At 42.5% G+C, this 12,297-nt stretch overlaps 1 protein-coding gene across 1 annotated transcript; it reads left to right on the top strand.

Annotated features, from left to right (window-relative positions):
* The first annotated feature begins 1,964 nt into the window (after positions 1-1,964).
* Positions 1,965-9,316, top strand: hjv (hemojuvelin BMP co-receptor). Its single transcript, XM_088014135.1, has 4 exons — positions 1,965-2,257; positions 4,240-4,329; positions 5,496-5,998; positions 6,871-9,316. Exons 2-4 carry the CDS (start codon positions 4,257-4,259, stop codon positions 7,489-7,491), a joined length of 1,197 nt encoding a protein of 398 aa, XP_087870261.1. The 5' UTR covers positions 1,965-2,257; positions 4,240-4,256; the 3' UTR covers positions 7,492-9,316.
* The last annotated feature ends 2,981 nt before the right edge of the window (positions 9,317-12,297 follow it).

Genomic DNA, 12,297 nt, shown 5'->3' with positions numbered 1-12,297 from the left:
GTGTTTTTAGCAATAAAAACATGATTAGGTGACTTTTTATTTGAAAAAAGTTTTAATAGTGTAAATAACTCGATGGATAAACACAACATTTACTGTGAAATTAAAGGGAAAGCAGAAAGATTGGCTATTACAAGATGAATACTAACATTTTTTGAAAATATGTCTCCATCTGCATCAACAATCTACGTTGATGGGAAAATTTCTATCCCATATGGACAACACAAAAAAAGTCCAGGGGCCACAAATGGCCCCCGCGCCTCATCTTGGACACACTTGTCTGAATAATGTAACTCCGGCGGGCAGAATGAGTCGTGTTAGCGTTACACCAGCAGGTTATTTCTGTTTCCAGAAACGTCTCCGATGAATCAGCCGTTGGAGGGAAAACGCGGCCGCATTCCAATTCTTTTGTTTCAGTTCAGCACCAGGATCTCTAAAACCTGATTCTGATCGTTAACAAGGTGACAAAACGTTTTCAGACGTGGTTCAGTTGGAAGAATCAGATTGACATTTAACCAACAGGTCTGTTTGTGAAAATTAGTTTTATTTAATGTTTTCAGTTTTTGGGAAGAAAATGCATCCTAAACCTGTTTTTAACATCAAATTATTTTAAAATCCTAAAAATAAAAAGCTCAAACTTCCATCCACACATAAATAAAAAGTGTTTTGTTACATATTACTTGTGTTGCTGAGCAGCTTGTTTGAAATGAGCCGATAAAATGTTTAATCTTTACTGTTAAAGCTGATCTAAACTGTTAAATATTGTTATTCTTAGTAAAAGTTCAGTAAGTTTTGAGTCTAAATGTTTGATAGAATCGCCTCACCTTCATGCTGGTCCCGCTGCTCCGGTTCTGTGGATCGTCCCGGTCCGTCCGCTCTGTTTTTATCTCCCTCCTCCTCCTCTTCCCACCCTGAACTCCAACAAAGACCCGGAGCTGCTCAGCGAGGCGTGCAGGGGCCCCGCGTTCAGGGGAATTAACCTGTTTGACCCTGCGGGGCCGCCGTCGATCCACCGCCGCGAACTTTACGTTAAAAATAAATAAATAAAAAGCTTCAGGTGAGGCGGGAACACCTGAACCTCATTCACCTGCAGAAGCAGCGCATCCTAGCTGCAGGTGGAGCGCAGAGGGCGCCCCCTGCAGGAGGAGTTTCACCGGCGCAGAGTGGTGCTGCCCCCTGCTGCCTAGCTGCAGGTACTGCAGCCCAGGTTCCTCTTTGTTAATTAATGATTTATTATTGTTTATCAGAGCTGAAATGGTTCCGTCCAGAAACATCTCAGCAATTTAAACTTTGGTTCCGGACTCAAGCCGAACTGGAAGAATATCTCTTCAGTTATTTTCTTACTCATGAATAATTACATTAAGTCATAAATAATACATTTTAGTTATTATCCAGTCACATTATCATAACATTTCCAAACCTCCATAAAATATATTTCACTTTTTCTTGTTTAAATACTAAAGTAACCAAGTAAAGCATCACCAAGACTGTCTGACACTGCTTGAAAAATACTGTTTTCACTTGTGTTTCTGTGCTCTGGTGGCCAAGCGATGATATTGACACTTCTGTTTCTTTGTGTAATGAAGAAACAGTCCGTCCATATCCCGACCCAGAGAAACCTCCAGAACCTCCTGGAGGTTTTTTTTACTGTCATTGTGCGATGACCGTAAAATAAGTCTAAGTCTAAATGATTTATTCCAGGTGAATTCAGTTTTACTGGGTTTTTTTATCTGTTTTTCTCAATAAAATTACATTTTTAATGCAGAAAATGAACATTTTATCTTTACTCTGAAGCTTGCAGATTATTTCAGATTAAATCAGATTTTAATCTGTCAGAATAAATAAAGAATTAGAGAAACAATTTATTTCAAACTTCAACATGATGTTACCAACAGAGTTCAGCTTCTGGAATAAAAATAGACTGTTGCAATGTGTGTGTGTGTGTGTGTGTGTGTGTCTCTAGGTGTGTGTGTGTGTGTGTGTGTGTGTGTGTGTGTGTGTGTGTGTGTGTGTGTGTGTGTGTGTGTGTGTGAGTGAGAGGACAGTTGTCGTGCAGCAGGTGGTCGTTGGAGATTTATTTAGCAGCAACAGAAGCTCCCAGTCAGCTGTGAACTTCCTGAGGCTCAGACCAGAACCGGACCGGAACTGGAGTGGAACCGGACCTACCCAGCCCGTCAGAACCAGGTCCAGGTCTCCAGGAGGTTCTGGAGGTTTCTCTGGGTCAGGATATGGACGGACTCTGATCCGGAACCAGCTGCAGGTAAAGCAAACACATAGGAGGTGAAAGCGGGTCGGGTTCAGCGGGAACACGCAGAGGTTCTGGTCGGCCCAAGCATACAGCTGCAGAAAAACATCCAGAAGTTTGATTTTATTCACTTTAAACCAGAAATATGTGATTACTAAGCAACTGGACGGAACATTTAATGTGTTTTATATGTCTAAAAATCCCAAATTCAATCAAATTCAAGCTTTAAAAACTTGAAATGTAAGTCAAATAAAAGTAAAACCTGACAATCTATAGTTTGATACTTTTATAAAAATGAACAAATATTCAATAAAGCAGGAGGATCAGATTGTCATGAGATGCATTCAAGTATTTCTGTCTGCGAAGCAGCTGGAGTTTAAATTTAACTCAGATTCACTCAGAAGTTTAGCCGCTTTGGTTCCATTCAGACATAAAAGTTTATTTTAAAAGCAAAAACAGAAGATTAAATAGGAAAATTTAAGGATCTCATAAAAGTCGAAACATTAAAATGAAAAGAAATGATAAAAATTATGAATATGCGACAGTTTGATGGTTGTACATAGAAAAAAAGGAGTAGGAATTTTACAATAATTCTGAGAAATTTTCTAGAAAAAACATGTCTGAGATTGAAAATTGGAAAATTTGCTACCTAAATGGTAAATCTGATGTTGTTTGTGCTAATCAGAATATAATTACAGATATATCAATGTGTTAACACGTCTGGTCATAAACTAACTTATGAGTTCTGGAGTAAGTGTGATAAAGCTGATTTTATGTTAAAATGGCTTGCCGTACTCCGGTTTTGTGTTTGATAGTTTAACCAATGGCAGCAGAGTGTTGCGGTAAGCCCCGCCCCCTGCACTCTGGGTTTGGTAGAATCAGTTGAAAGTCCACATTAAAACACACACAGAGGCTCAGAGCTGGTCAGATGATTATGGAACCACATTGGGGCCATAAAGTTTGTTCAAATGAAAAAAAAAAAAGTTTTGAAATCTGAATCAGAAAAAGTGAATCTGAAAAGTTTTTTTTTTTAACAAACTTTATGGCACCGATTTATCTCCATGGAAGATTAATCTCCTCTGTGCTCCAAACCAGCAGCTGGTTCTGGTTCTGACTCGGCTCAGAGACTCAATTCCTCTAGGCCACAGGTGTCAAACTCCAGTCCTGAGGGTCGCTGCCCTGCAGCGTTTAGATGCGTCTCTGCTGCACCACCTGAATGGAATAACTACGTCTTTATCAAGGCTCTGGAGACCTGATCTACACAATGAGGATCATTAAGCCATTTCATTCCAGCGTTTTTTTACCTGATCTAGACCGACTCAGCTGGAAAAACGCGACTCCCAGCTGAGCCACGTTTTCCCAGTGACACTGAGCCACTGGTTGCCATGGTGACTCCTTAAGGAGGAGGAAGAAGGACCCACAGCATCACTCCACCAACAGTCACTCTCTGCAGTATTTTCTTACCGGTTGAACTGAACCGCCAGGTCCGATTTCTCCAGAACGAATCAGAGCTGAGATCTGATGAGAGAGGATGACAGAGTGGGCGTGTCTCTCTGCTCTCTGATTGGATGGAAAACAGGAAGTACTCCAGCAGTGGAAGGCAGGAAGGTCTAAGTTAGGTTCTGGATAATTCACCAGGTTAGAACCAACATCACAGTTTGGAAAATCCTCAGAGTTAAACCGGGTTGGGAAAAGTCCAGTTCCTGTGACCCAGTTAGACTCTGATGATGGTTCTGGTGGTTTTGGTGGCTGAGATACGGTGGACCAAACAGAACTGGGTCTCATGACACTGATCAGTTCAGAGGAATTAGATTTACCCAGCAGATGACTGAGCAACATCTAGTGATGTTGATACTCATCACTAGTAAATCAACTATGGCATGATTTATTCCATCCCATAAATCCATCAGCGTCTCCATGGAAACGAGCCCCTCTGATGACCAGAGGGTCTCCAACAGCTGAATGTGTGACCTTCTGTGACCTCTGTCATCTCTCAGGCCGCTGCTTGCCACCGATGGAGACGCGGTTGCCATGGAAACATTGCATCCACCTGACTCTGCTGCTGGTCCAGCTGCGTTTACCTGAAGGTACGAAGTCAGAAACTCACTGGGAAATTTCCACAGGCTAAAACTGTTGCATCTCTTTGAGATCATTTTTAAAGTGCAACTTGACCCTGTGAAAGTAAAGGCCCGCCCCCAAATTTAGAGTAACGCCACGAAAGTGGGCGGAGCCAAGAGACACGGAGGGGGGTGGCCACATCTGGGTATGATTGGAGGTTGTTGGAAGGGGCGTGGCCACGTCTGGCGGCGAACCCCGTGGAGCGGCGAGCGACGGGGCCGCCGCGTCCTGACGGTGCGGACCGACAGTCCCGGCCGGCACGCCGAGATCCGGGCGGCGTACATCGGTACGCTGTTGGTGGTGCGGCAGAGCGGCCGCTCGCTCGGCCTGTCCGTCCGCTCGCCCCGCGGCGTCCTGGAGGCCTTCCACCCGGACCACGACCTGCAGCTGTGTGTGTGGGGCTGCCCTGCCTCCCACAGGGTGGACGCGCTGCGCCTGCCGCCGCGGAGGCTCATTGCGCCGCGCTGCTTCCCACTGTTTCTAAATAATCATTGATTTGGCTGCTGTCCTTTCTCTTGTCCATGGCCACGCCCCTTCCAACAATTGGAGGTTGTTGGAAGGGGCGTGGCCATGGACAAGAGAAAGGACAGCAGCCAAATTAATGATTATATAGAAACAGTTTTCTCTCTATAAAAAGCAAATCTGCTGACTTTGCAAAAACAGGACCACTGATAAATTTAGCAATTTTTCGTTAAAAAAAGCAAATTGCAAAAAATCTAGTAACTTTTTTTTCCAAAACATAACTAGCGACAGTAAATCTGGTGACATTTTTAAAAAGCGACTAGCGACATATTTAGCCACTTTATGTTAAAAAAAGTGAGTACTGACAAATTAGCTACTTTTTCTTTAAATAAAAGAGACGAAACAAAAATACATGTTTTTCTAAAATAATAACTAGCCAAAAATCTAGCAATTTGTTTTTCCAAGAACGCAACGAGCAACAAATTCAGGCACAGCGGAAACGTTTTGATCACTCTACAGTCAGACGGCTGAATAAATAAACACACTTCTACCAGGCTCTGCCGGTCTGAATCTTTATTTATGAAAACTGTGTATTTGTTTCCAGCATCATTTTCAAAATAAAAGCCCAGATTAAAACCAGACTTTATGACCATATGAAGCCTTCTCTCCTCAGTGGGAGCTTCCTGTCGGATCCTGAGGTGTAACTCTGAGTTTGTTGCTGCGACTGTCCACCTGAGCGGCGGTGGCAACGCGGCGCTCAGCAGCGACTCGGCGTACTGCAGTGCGCTGCGCTCCTACAGCCTGTGCACCAAGCGGATGGCGCGGCCGTGCCGCGGAGACCTGGCCTACCACTCAGCAGTGCAGGGCATCGAGGACCTGCTGATCCAGCACCGCTGCCCGCGGGCGGGGCCCACGGCCCGGCCCTGGCCCCGCCCACAGGGCGCCGTGTCGGGGGACGCCTGCCTCTACGAGCGGAGCTTCGTCATCAGGGAGGGTCGGGCGCCGGAGTACCGGCACTGCAGCGTGTTCGGAGACCCGCACATCCGAACCTTCAGCGACGACTTCCACACCTGTGCGGTGCAGGGGGCGTGGCCTCTCATCGACAACGACTACCTGTATGTGCAGGTCACCAGCACGCCAGCCAGTCACGGGACGCACCACACGGTCGTCACCAAAGTGGGTCAAAGTTCAGCTGGCGGCTTTCATTTCCTGCGTCTCTGCTGGCAGATGATTGGCTGCTGCTGTGAGCATGGCGGCTGCTGCTCTGGTAGTGGCAGCACTATCACCACATATGTTTGTAAAGTTACAGTCAAAAGTCATTTATCTTGAAGATAAATATTTAGCTTGCTAACTTCTTAGAATGGAGCTAAATCTAAAAATATTTAGCTTCAAACTAATTATTTAGCTTTCTAACTAAACATTTGTCTTGGAGATAAACTATTAGCTCTGACTTATATTGGTTAAAATTGAGCTATTAGTTTAGCTTCCAATAAAGTAAAAATTAGCTTAGTGGTACCTAGACTAATAGTTCCAACTAAATATTTAACTTAATTATTGGAGCTAAGCTAATTTTAGCTCTAGCTACATGTTTAGTTAAGTTGGAGCTAAGCTAATATTAGCTCTAGTTAAATGTTTAGTTAAGTTGGAGCTAAGCTAATATTAGCTCTAGCTACATGTTTAGTTAAATTGGAGCTAAGCTAATATTAGCTCTAGTTAAATGTTTAGTTAAGTTGGAGCTAAGCTAATATTAGCTCTAGCTACATGTTTAGTTAAATTGGAGCTAAGCTAATATTAGCTCTAGCTAAATGTTTAGTTAAGTTGGAGCTAAGCTAATATTAGCTCTAGCTACATGTTTAGTTAAATTGGAGCTAAGCTAATATTAGCTCCAGCTAAATGTTTAGTTAAGTTGGAGCTAAGCTAATATTAGCTCTAGTTAAATGTTTAGTTAAGTTGGAGCTAAGCTAATATTAGCTCTAGTTAAATGTTTAGTTAAGTTGGAGCTAAGCTAAACTAAATATTCTTCCCGCCTTGCGTCCTCTCTGTCTCAGATCACCATCATCTTTAAGAGCTGGCGGCAGTGTACCGACCAGCAGCTGTATCAGGCGGAACTGGACCACGTTCCCGCTGCCTTCGCCGACGGCTCTCAGTGGGGCGGCGAGCGACGGGGCCGCCGCGTCCTGACGGTGCGGACCGACAGTCCCGGCCGGCACGCCGAGATCCGGGCGGCGTACATCGGTACACTGTTGGTGGTGCGGCAGAGCGGCCGCTCGCTCGGCCTGTCCGTCCGCTCGCCCCGCGGCGTCCTGGAGGCCTTCCACCCGGACCACGACCTGCAGCTGTGTGTGTGGGGCTGCCCTGCCTCCCACAGGGTGGACGTGCTGCGCCCGCCGCCGCAGGCCGCCGGCGCCGCGGAGGCTCATTGCGCCGCCCTGCTTCCCACCCGGGACGTCTACTACCACGCATGCGTGTTCGACCTGACCGCCAGCGGGGACCTGAACTCCAGCGGAGCCGCGGTGGCCGCCCTGCTGGACGCCCGCAGCATGACCGGCAGCGGGCAGGGCGTCCACCTGCTGCCTGTCGCTGCTGCGGGACCAGCGGGGCCGCAGCCGCCGCTGGTCCCGCTCAGCATGCTGGGAGTTCTGGGCGGGGCCTGGATCACCTGCTGCTAGTTACATTCACTCAATTACATTCACTCGATTAAGTTTTTGAGATCAAAATAAAGTACTTTTAGGAGTACTTTTACAACGCTATACTTTTTACTTTCAGGTGAGTGATTTCTTTATGAAGTATCGTCACTGTAGAGTAAAACTTCTGGATCCTCCACAGTGAATAACGTCACTGAATGAAGAACAGACTTATACCATTTGTAAAATTACACATCAAGTAAAACGTTTACAGCAAAAGTTTAGTTTTAGTTTAGTTTTCACTATGTTTAATTTGTTACTAAATACTTATCAAAATAAATATTTAATTTGGAGCTAAATATTTGGTTTTGAAACTAAACTAAATATCTAGCTTGTGAATTAAATATTTAGTCTGGAACTTTGACATTTATAAATATAGGAATAATTTGGCTGAAATATCACTTTAAAAAATGAACACCCACATTTCTTTGACAGACTAAATAAACCAAACTTTTGCTGTTAGTTTTTTAGTGTAACTATGCAAACGGCGCCTCGTATGTTTTAACCAATCGCCATCAGAATCAGACACACCTGCAGATTTTGTTAAAGTTTCCTTAGTTTTATACTGAAAGAAACAAATTTGGAAAAAAAATATCTTTCTTGAGTTTTGTTGTTTTCTAGGTATTTATATAAATTATTGTCAATCTGGTTTTTAAAATATCAACATTTTCTCATAACTTTATGTTTTGGTTTGTCTGATTATGTAAGTCTTTAATAGGAAATGATGTTTTTTTCAGTTACTCAGCGCTTCGGTTTCCTTTTAACCAAAAGTCTTTTTCCTCTAACTTGAGTAATTTCTTGGACGGCTATTTTTTACTTTTACTGGATAAAAACATTTCAGGTTTTGTTACGCTTCCCACCACTGGACGTCAAGAAGCTGCAGAAGGTGATGCCTGTCTTCATCGTTTTGATGCAGCTGGAATAAAATAAAAATCCAGTTTTTCAGTTTTCATGGACACTCAAACATCTCGGCGCTCCATAGTTCAAAAACTATATTTGTTCTCAGCTGCTGCACATTAATCTGATTCTCAGGACAGTTTCCAGGGTGTTTGTTTCATAAAAACAATAAATTTCTATATTAAATAAATTTCTCTACTCTTCAGTCTTTGTTGTAGATTTGCTAAACAAAGTCATGAACTTCCAGCTAACCAGTTTCACAAATCCGCCATTTTTTTTCTCGCAGAGATTTTTTTTTTTTACTCCAAATTCAGGGTTGCCAAAGTTACAAGTAAACAAATAAAAATATTTGGTTTTTGGTTTTATTAACCCACACAACATATTGATATGACATCCAGGCTGTTTTGCTAGCAGTAGCATTCTGCTAATGTTAGCATGTGTGCTAGCATTTATGTGTTAGCACACATGCTCTTAATCAATCTGTGCTGAATAATCTCAATTGAAGAACCAGAACAAAAAGTATTTCTTGTTTTGCATTGATTGAATTATTTTTCCTGCTAGTCAGAATATGAATGCAGATCTTACATTTTCAGTCAGAATCAAGAAAATGTAGCTATGTCGAGTCAAAACTATGTTTTAAGTATCCGTAATGTAATTAGTCAGAAGAAACTGATTTCACGTTAAAACATAGATACTATATGTCCACTTTGAAAGAGTCGATGTTTCAGCAGTTTTGCAGTTTTCTGGACGTCTGTTCCAGATCGGTGGTTCTGGTTCCGGGGATGAAGAACCAGAACAAAAAGTATTTCTTGTTTTGCATTGATTGTATTTATTGACAGAATTTGTTAAGTTTTTCTTACCCTTGTTTTGTGGAAGCTTGAACGTAATAAACCTGCATTTCTTCCCCCAGTGATTTATTGGATTCGATCATCAGCTCATGAATATTTATATTTACCCCAGAGGAAGTGGTGGGAGTGAATTCATCATAAAAACTCAGAGGAATTTCTGAATGTTTTCAAAAGGAAACCTTTCATCACAGCGACCGACTCCCAGGCCCAGAAGTGGCCTAAGCTCCACCTGCCAGGTGCTGCAGAGACCTGCCACCGACCTGCCGGTGAAATCAAACATGTCAGACATTTACGGTAACATGCATTCTGCAAGAAAGCTCCAGATAAATTCAATCTGAGTCATGAAAGTAAGAAGAAATTTATCACTAATCCGGCCATTATTGATGTCTTTGTGTTAATTTCCCCAACCCCGAGAATCAGAGGATCTGAATGTCAATATGCTTAATGCAATTCACCATTACAACAACCGCTCAGCAGTGTTGTGGAGTGTGTGTGTGTGTGGGGGGTTTAGAAACCAGTCAGAGCAGCAGAATGAAGAACAATGATGATGACAGATGACGAGCCGCGGCTGATTTATGAAAACGTCTCATGTTTTCATCCGCCGGTTTTTAATGTCTTGTGGAATGAAAAAGTTTATTCAGGCCTGATTTTCTTTTAATTTTTATGTAATAGAAACACAGCAGTATTGAAATGTTTTTTCCAACATTAGCAGAATATTAACAAAGATTTGTAATAATACATTTTATTTGTAGGCACCTTTCTTGACACTCAAGGTTTAACATAAAAACAAACACAAAATTGAAATACATAGTAAAAATTAAGTACAAAACAAGATTTAAAAAGATTGTAATTGCAATCAAGGAGTGTTGAAAGCGATGGGTTTGATTATCGACTTGAAGTGTGGCACAGAGTCGATGTTACGGAGATCAGGTGGGAGCTGAACGCTCTGATCCCCGTAGTGACAAGACGGGCAGGGAACAGGGAGCTGATCCGAGGGAACGGAGGTTAACCTGTGAAGCAGGTCCAGGAGATGTGGAGGGCGAAGTTATGAACCGCTTTGAAAGTTAGGAGTATTTTCTAGTTGATGTGATGTGAGATGGAGCTGTGGTAGATCAGGTGGGATGTGAGAGATTGAATCGGTCCGTGTGATGATATTTGTACTAATTGTAATTTGTGGAGAGTTTTCTGTGGCAGACCAAAGAGAATTACAGTATCTAAAGTGACCAGACTGTGGCCAGAACAGCAGTGGACTGAGAGAAGGACGGAGACGACAAACAATTCAAGAGATACTACAAAGGAGAGGGCGACACCGAAACGCTTAACCTGACGGAGGGAAAAGTGGAGGAGCTATTAAGTTAACTTAGCATTAAGTACCAATTAAGAAAAATTCAGTTTTATTGCAATTTAATTTAAGAAAGTTAAGAGTGAACCAGTGTTTTATTTCAAGAAGGCAATCAGTGAGGGATGAAAGCAGAAGCACAGAATTTGGTTTGGTTGAGAGGTGAAGGGAGTCATCCACAGAGCCCTGAGGAACACCTGAGGTAACGGGAGCAGACCGAGAGGAACGGCTGAAACCAGTTCAGAGGTGAACTAAAATACCAAGACAGGATTTAATGTCAAGTAGGATCTTATGAGAGATTGTATGAGAGGCTGCAGTCAGAGTTTGGATAATAAACCAGAGTCAGCAGTAAGAGGAGGTCACTGTAACTCTAAGAAGTGCTGATTCGGTACTGTGGACGGAAACCAGATGGGAATCGGTCATTTAATTATTGCTGGAGATGAAAATGAAGTTGGGCAGCAACTGTTCTTTCAAGACAGGCTGAAGATCTGATTTTTGAATTAATTTGGTGACGTCATCGACCGAGTGGAGGCTGAAGACCCAAAATTAATTAGTAGAGAGAACTGGAACTGGAACTGATAACATTAAGGCAACAGTGGGTAAAAGTCGCTGTTGGACATGTTCCATGCAAGAAAACTGATACCAGAGTGTTACAAGAATCAGAGGAAATCAGGAAGAGAATCTAGATCAGCGTTTCCCAACCCTGGTCCTCAAGGCTCACTGACCTGCATGTTTTAGATGTTCCCCTGCTTCAGCACACATGATTTCAATTGATGGCTGATTAACAGGGTTTTGCTGAATTGCAACCTGATCTAAACCACAGGTGTCAAACTCCAGTCCAGGCCGCTGCCCTGCAGCTTTTAGACTCTGCTGCAGCACCTGAACAGAATAATCAGGTCGTGAAGGCTCTGGAGTCCTGATCTGCACCAGGAGGAGGAGATGAAGCCATTTGATTCCAGTGTTTTGTACCTGTAGCTCATCTAAAAACTGCAGGGCAGGACTGGAGTTTGACTTCCTGCTCTAGTGGTTTGATAAAGTACAGAAAACAAGACTTTGGTGTTACCAAACATGTCATGCTAAGCTAGTTAGCAAAGACACGAATGTTTGTTTCATCTGTTCTAGTTTGATAATACCAGGAATAAACCAATCCTTTCATTTCTGTTCGAACGTTTTGCTCCCTGTTGCTTTTCAAATATTTAAATTAAATCTTTAATGTCTCAAAAAGAGCAAAAAGTTGATGATGCAAAGTGTTCTCTCATTCTCTTTCCAAAATATCTCGGTCTGTTACAGGTTGCATAGGTTCATGTTTTTATATTTGGACACATTTTTATGTGATTTTCAAATTTTAAGATATTATTTTACTTCTGCATTATTTGTTTGTAAAGGCAGCAGATGCGTCATCCAGTTTGAATTTATCTTGATTAATTTTGCACACCAGTGATTTTTTGTTTCTATGTATATTTAACACCTATAGATAACTAAGCATCAACCAACCACCCATACAGATGCAACTTTACACACAGAACAGGTCATCTGCATCTGATGTAAAGACAATAAAAGTGAAACTAGATCTTCTGTAAAGAGAAATAAAACGCTCCGTTTGTTTCGTTCTGATCTGGATTCTGACTGCAGACGTTTGTGTCACAATTTGGCAGCTAAAACTTTAGATTATGTTAATTTATAGTTAACTGACTTTCTGGTGAATCA

This window comes from Poecilia mexicana, unplaced genomic scaffold, assembly GCF_051168715.1.
Source record: "Poecilia mexicana isolate PSO_F unplaced genomic scaffold, ASM5116871v1 scaffold_16, whole genome shotgun sequence".
NCBI classification, from domain to species: domain Eukaryota; kingdom Metazoa; phylum Chordata; class Actinopteri; order Cyprinodontiformes; family Poeciliidae; genus Poecilia; species Poecilia mexicana.
This window is presented reverse-complemented; position numbering and strand designations above follow the sequence as displayed.

Coding starts and splice junctions, on each gene's coding strand:
- hjv (XM_088014135.1), top strand. CDS start 4,257: ATGGAGACGCGGTTGCCATGGAAACATTGCATCCACCTGACTCTGCTG. Junction 4,330..5,495: donor CCAGCTGCGTTTACCTGAAG/GTACGAAGTCAG, acceptor TTCTCTCCTCAG/TGGGAGCTTCCTGTCGGATC. Junction 5,999..6,870: donor ACCACACGGTCGTCACCAAA/GTGGGTCAAAGT, acceptor TCTCTGTCTCAG/ATCACCATCATCTTTAAGAG.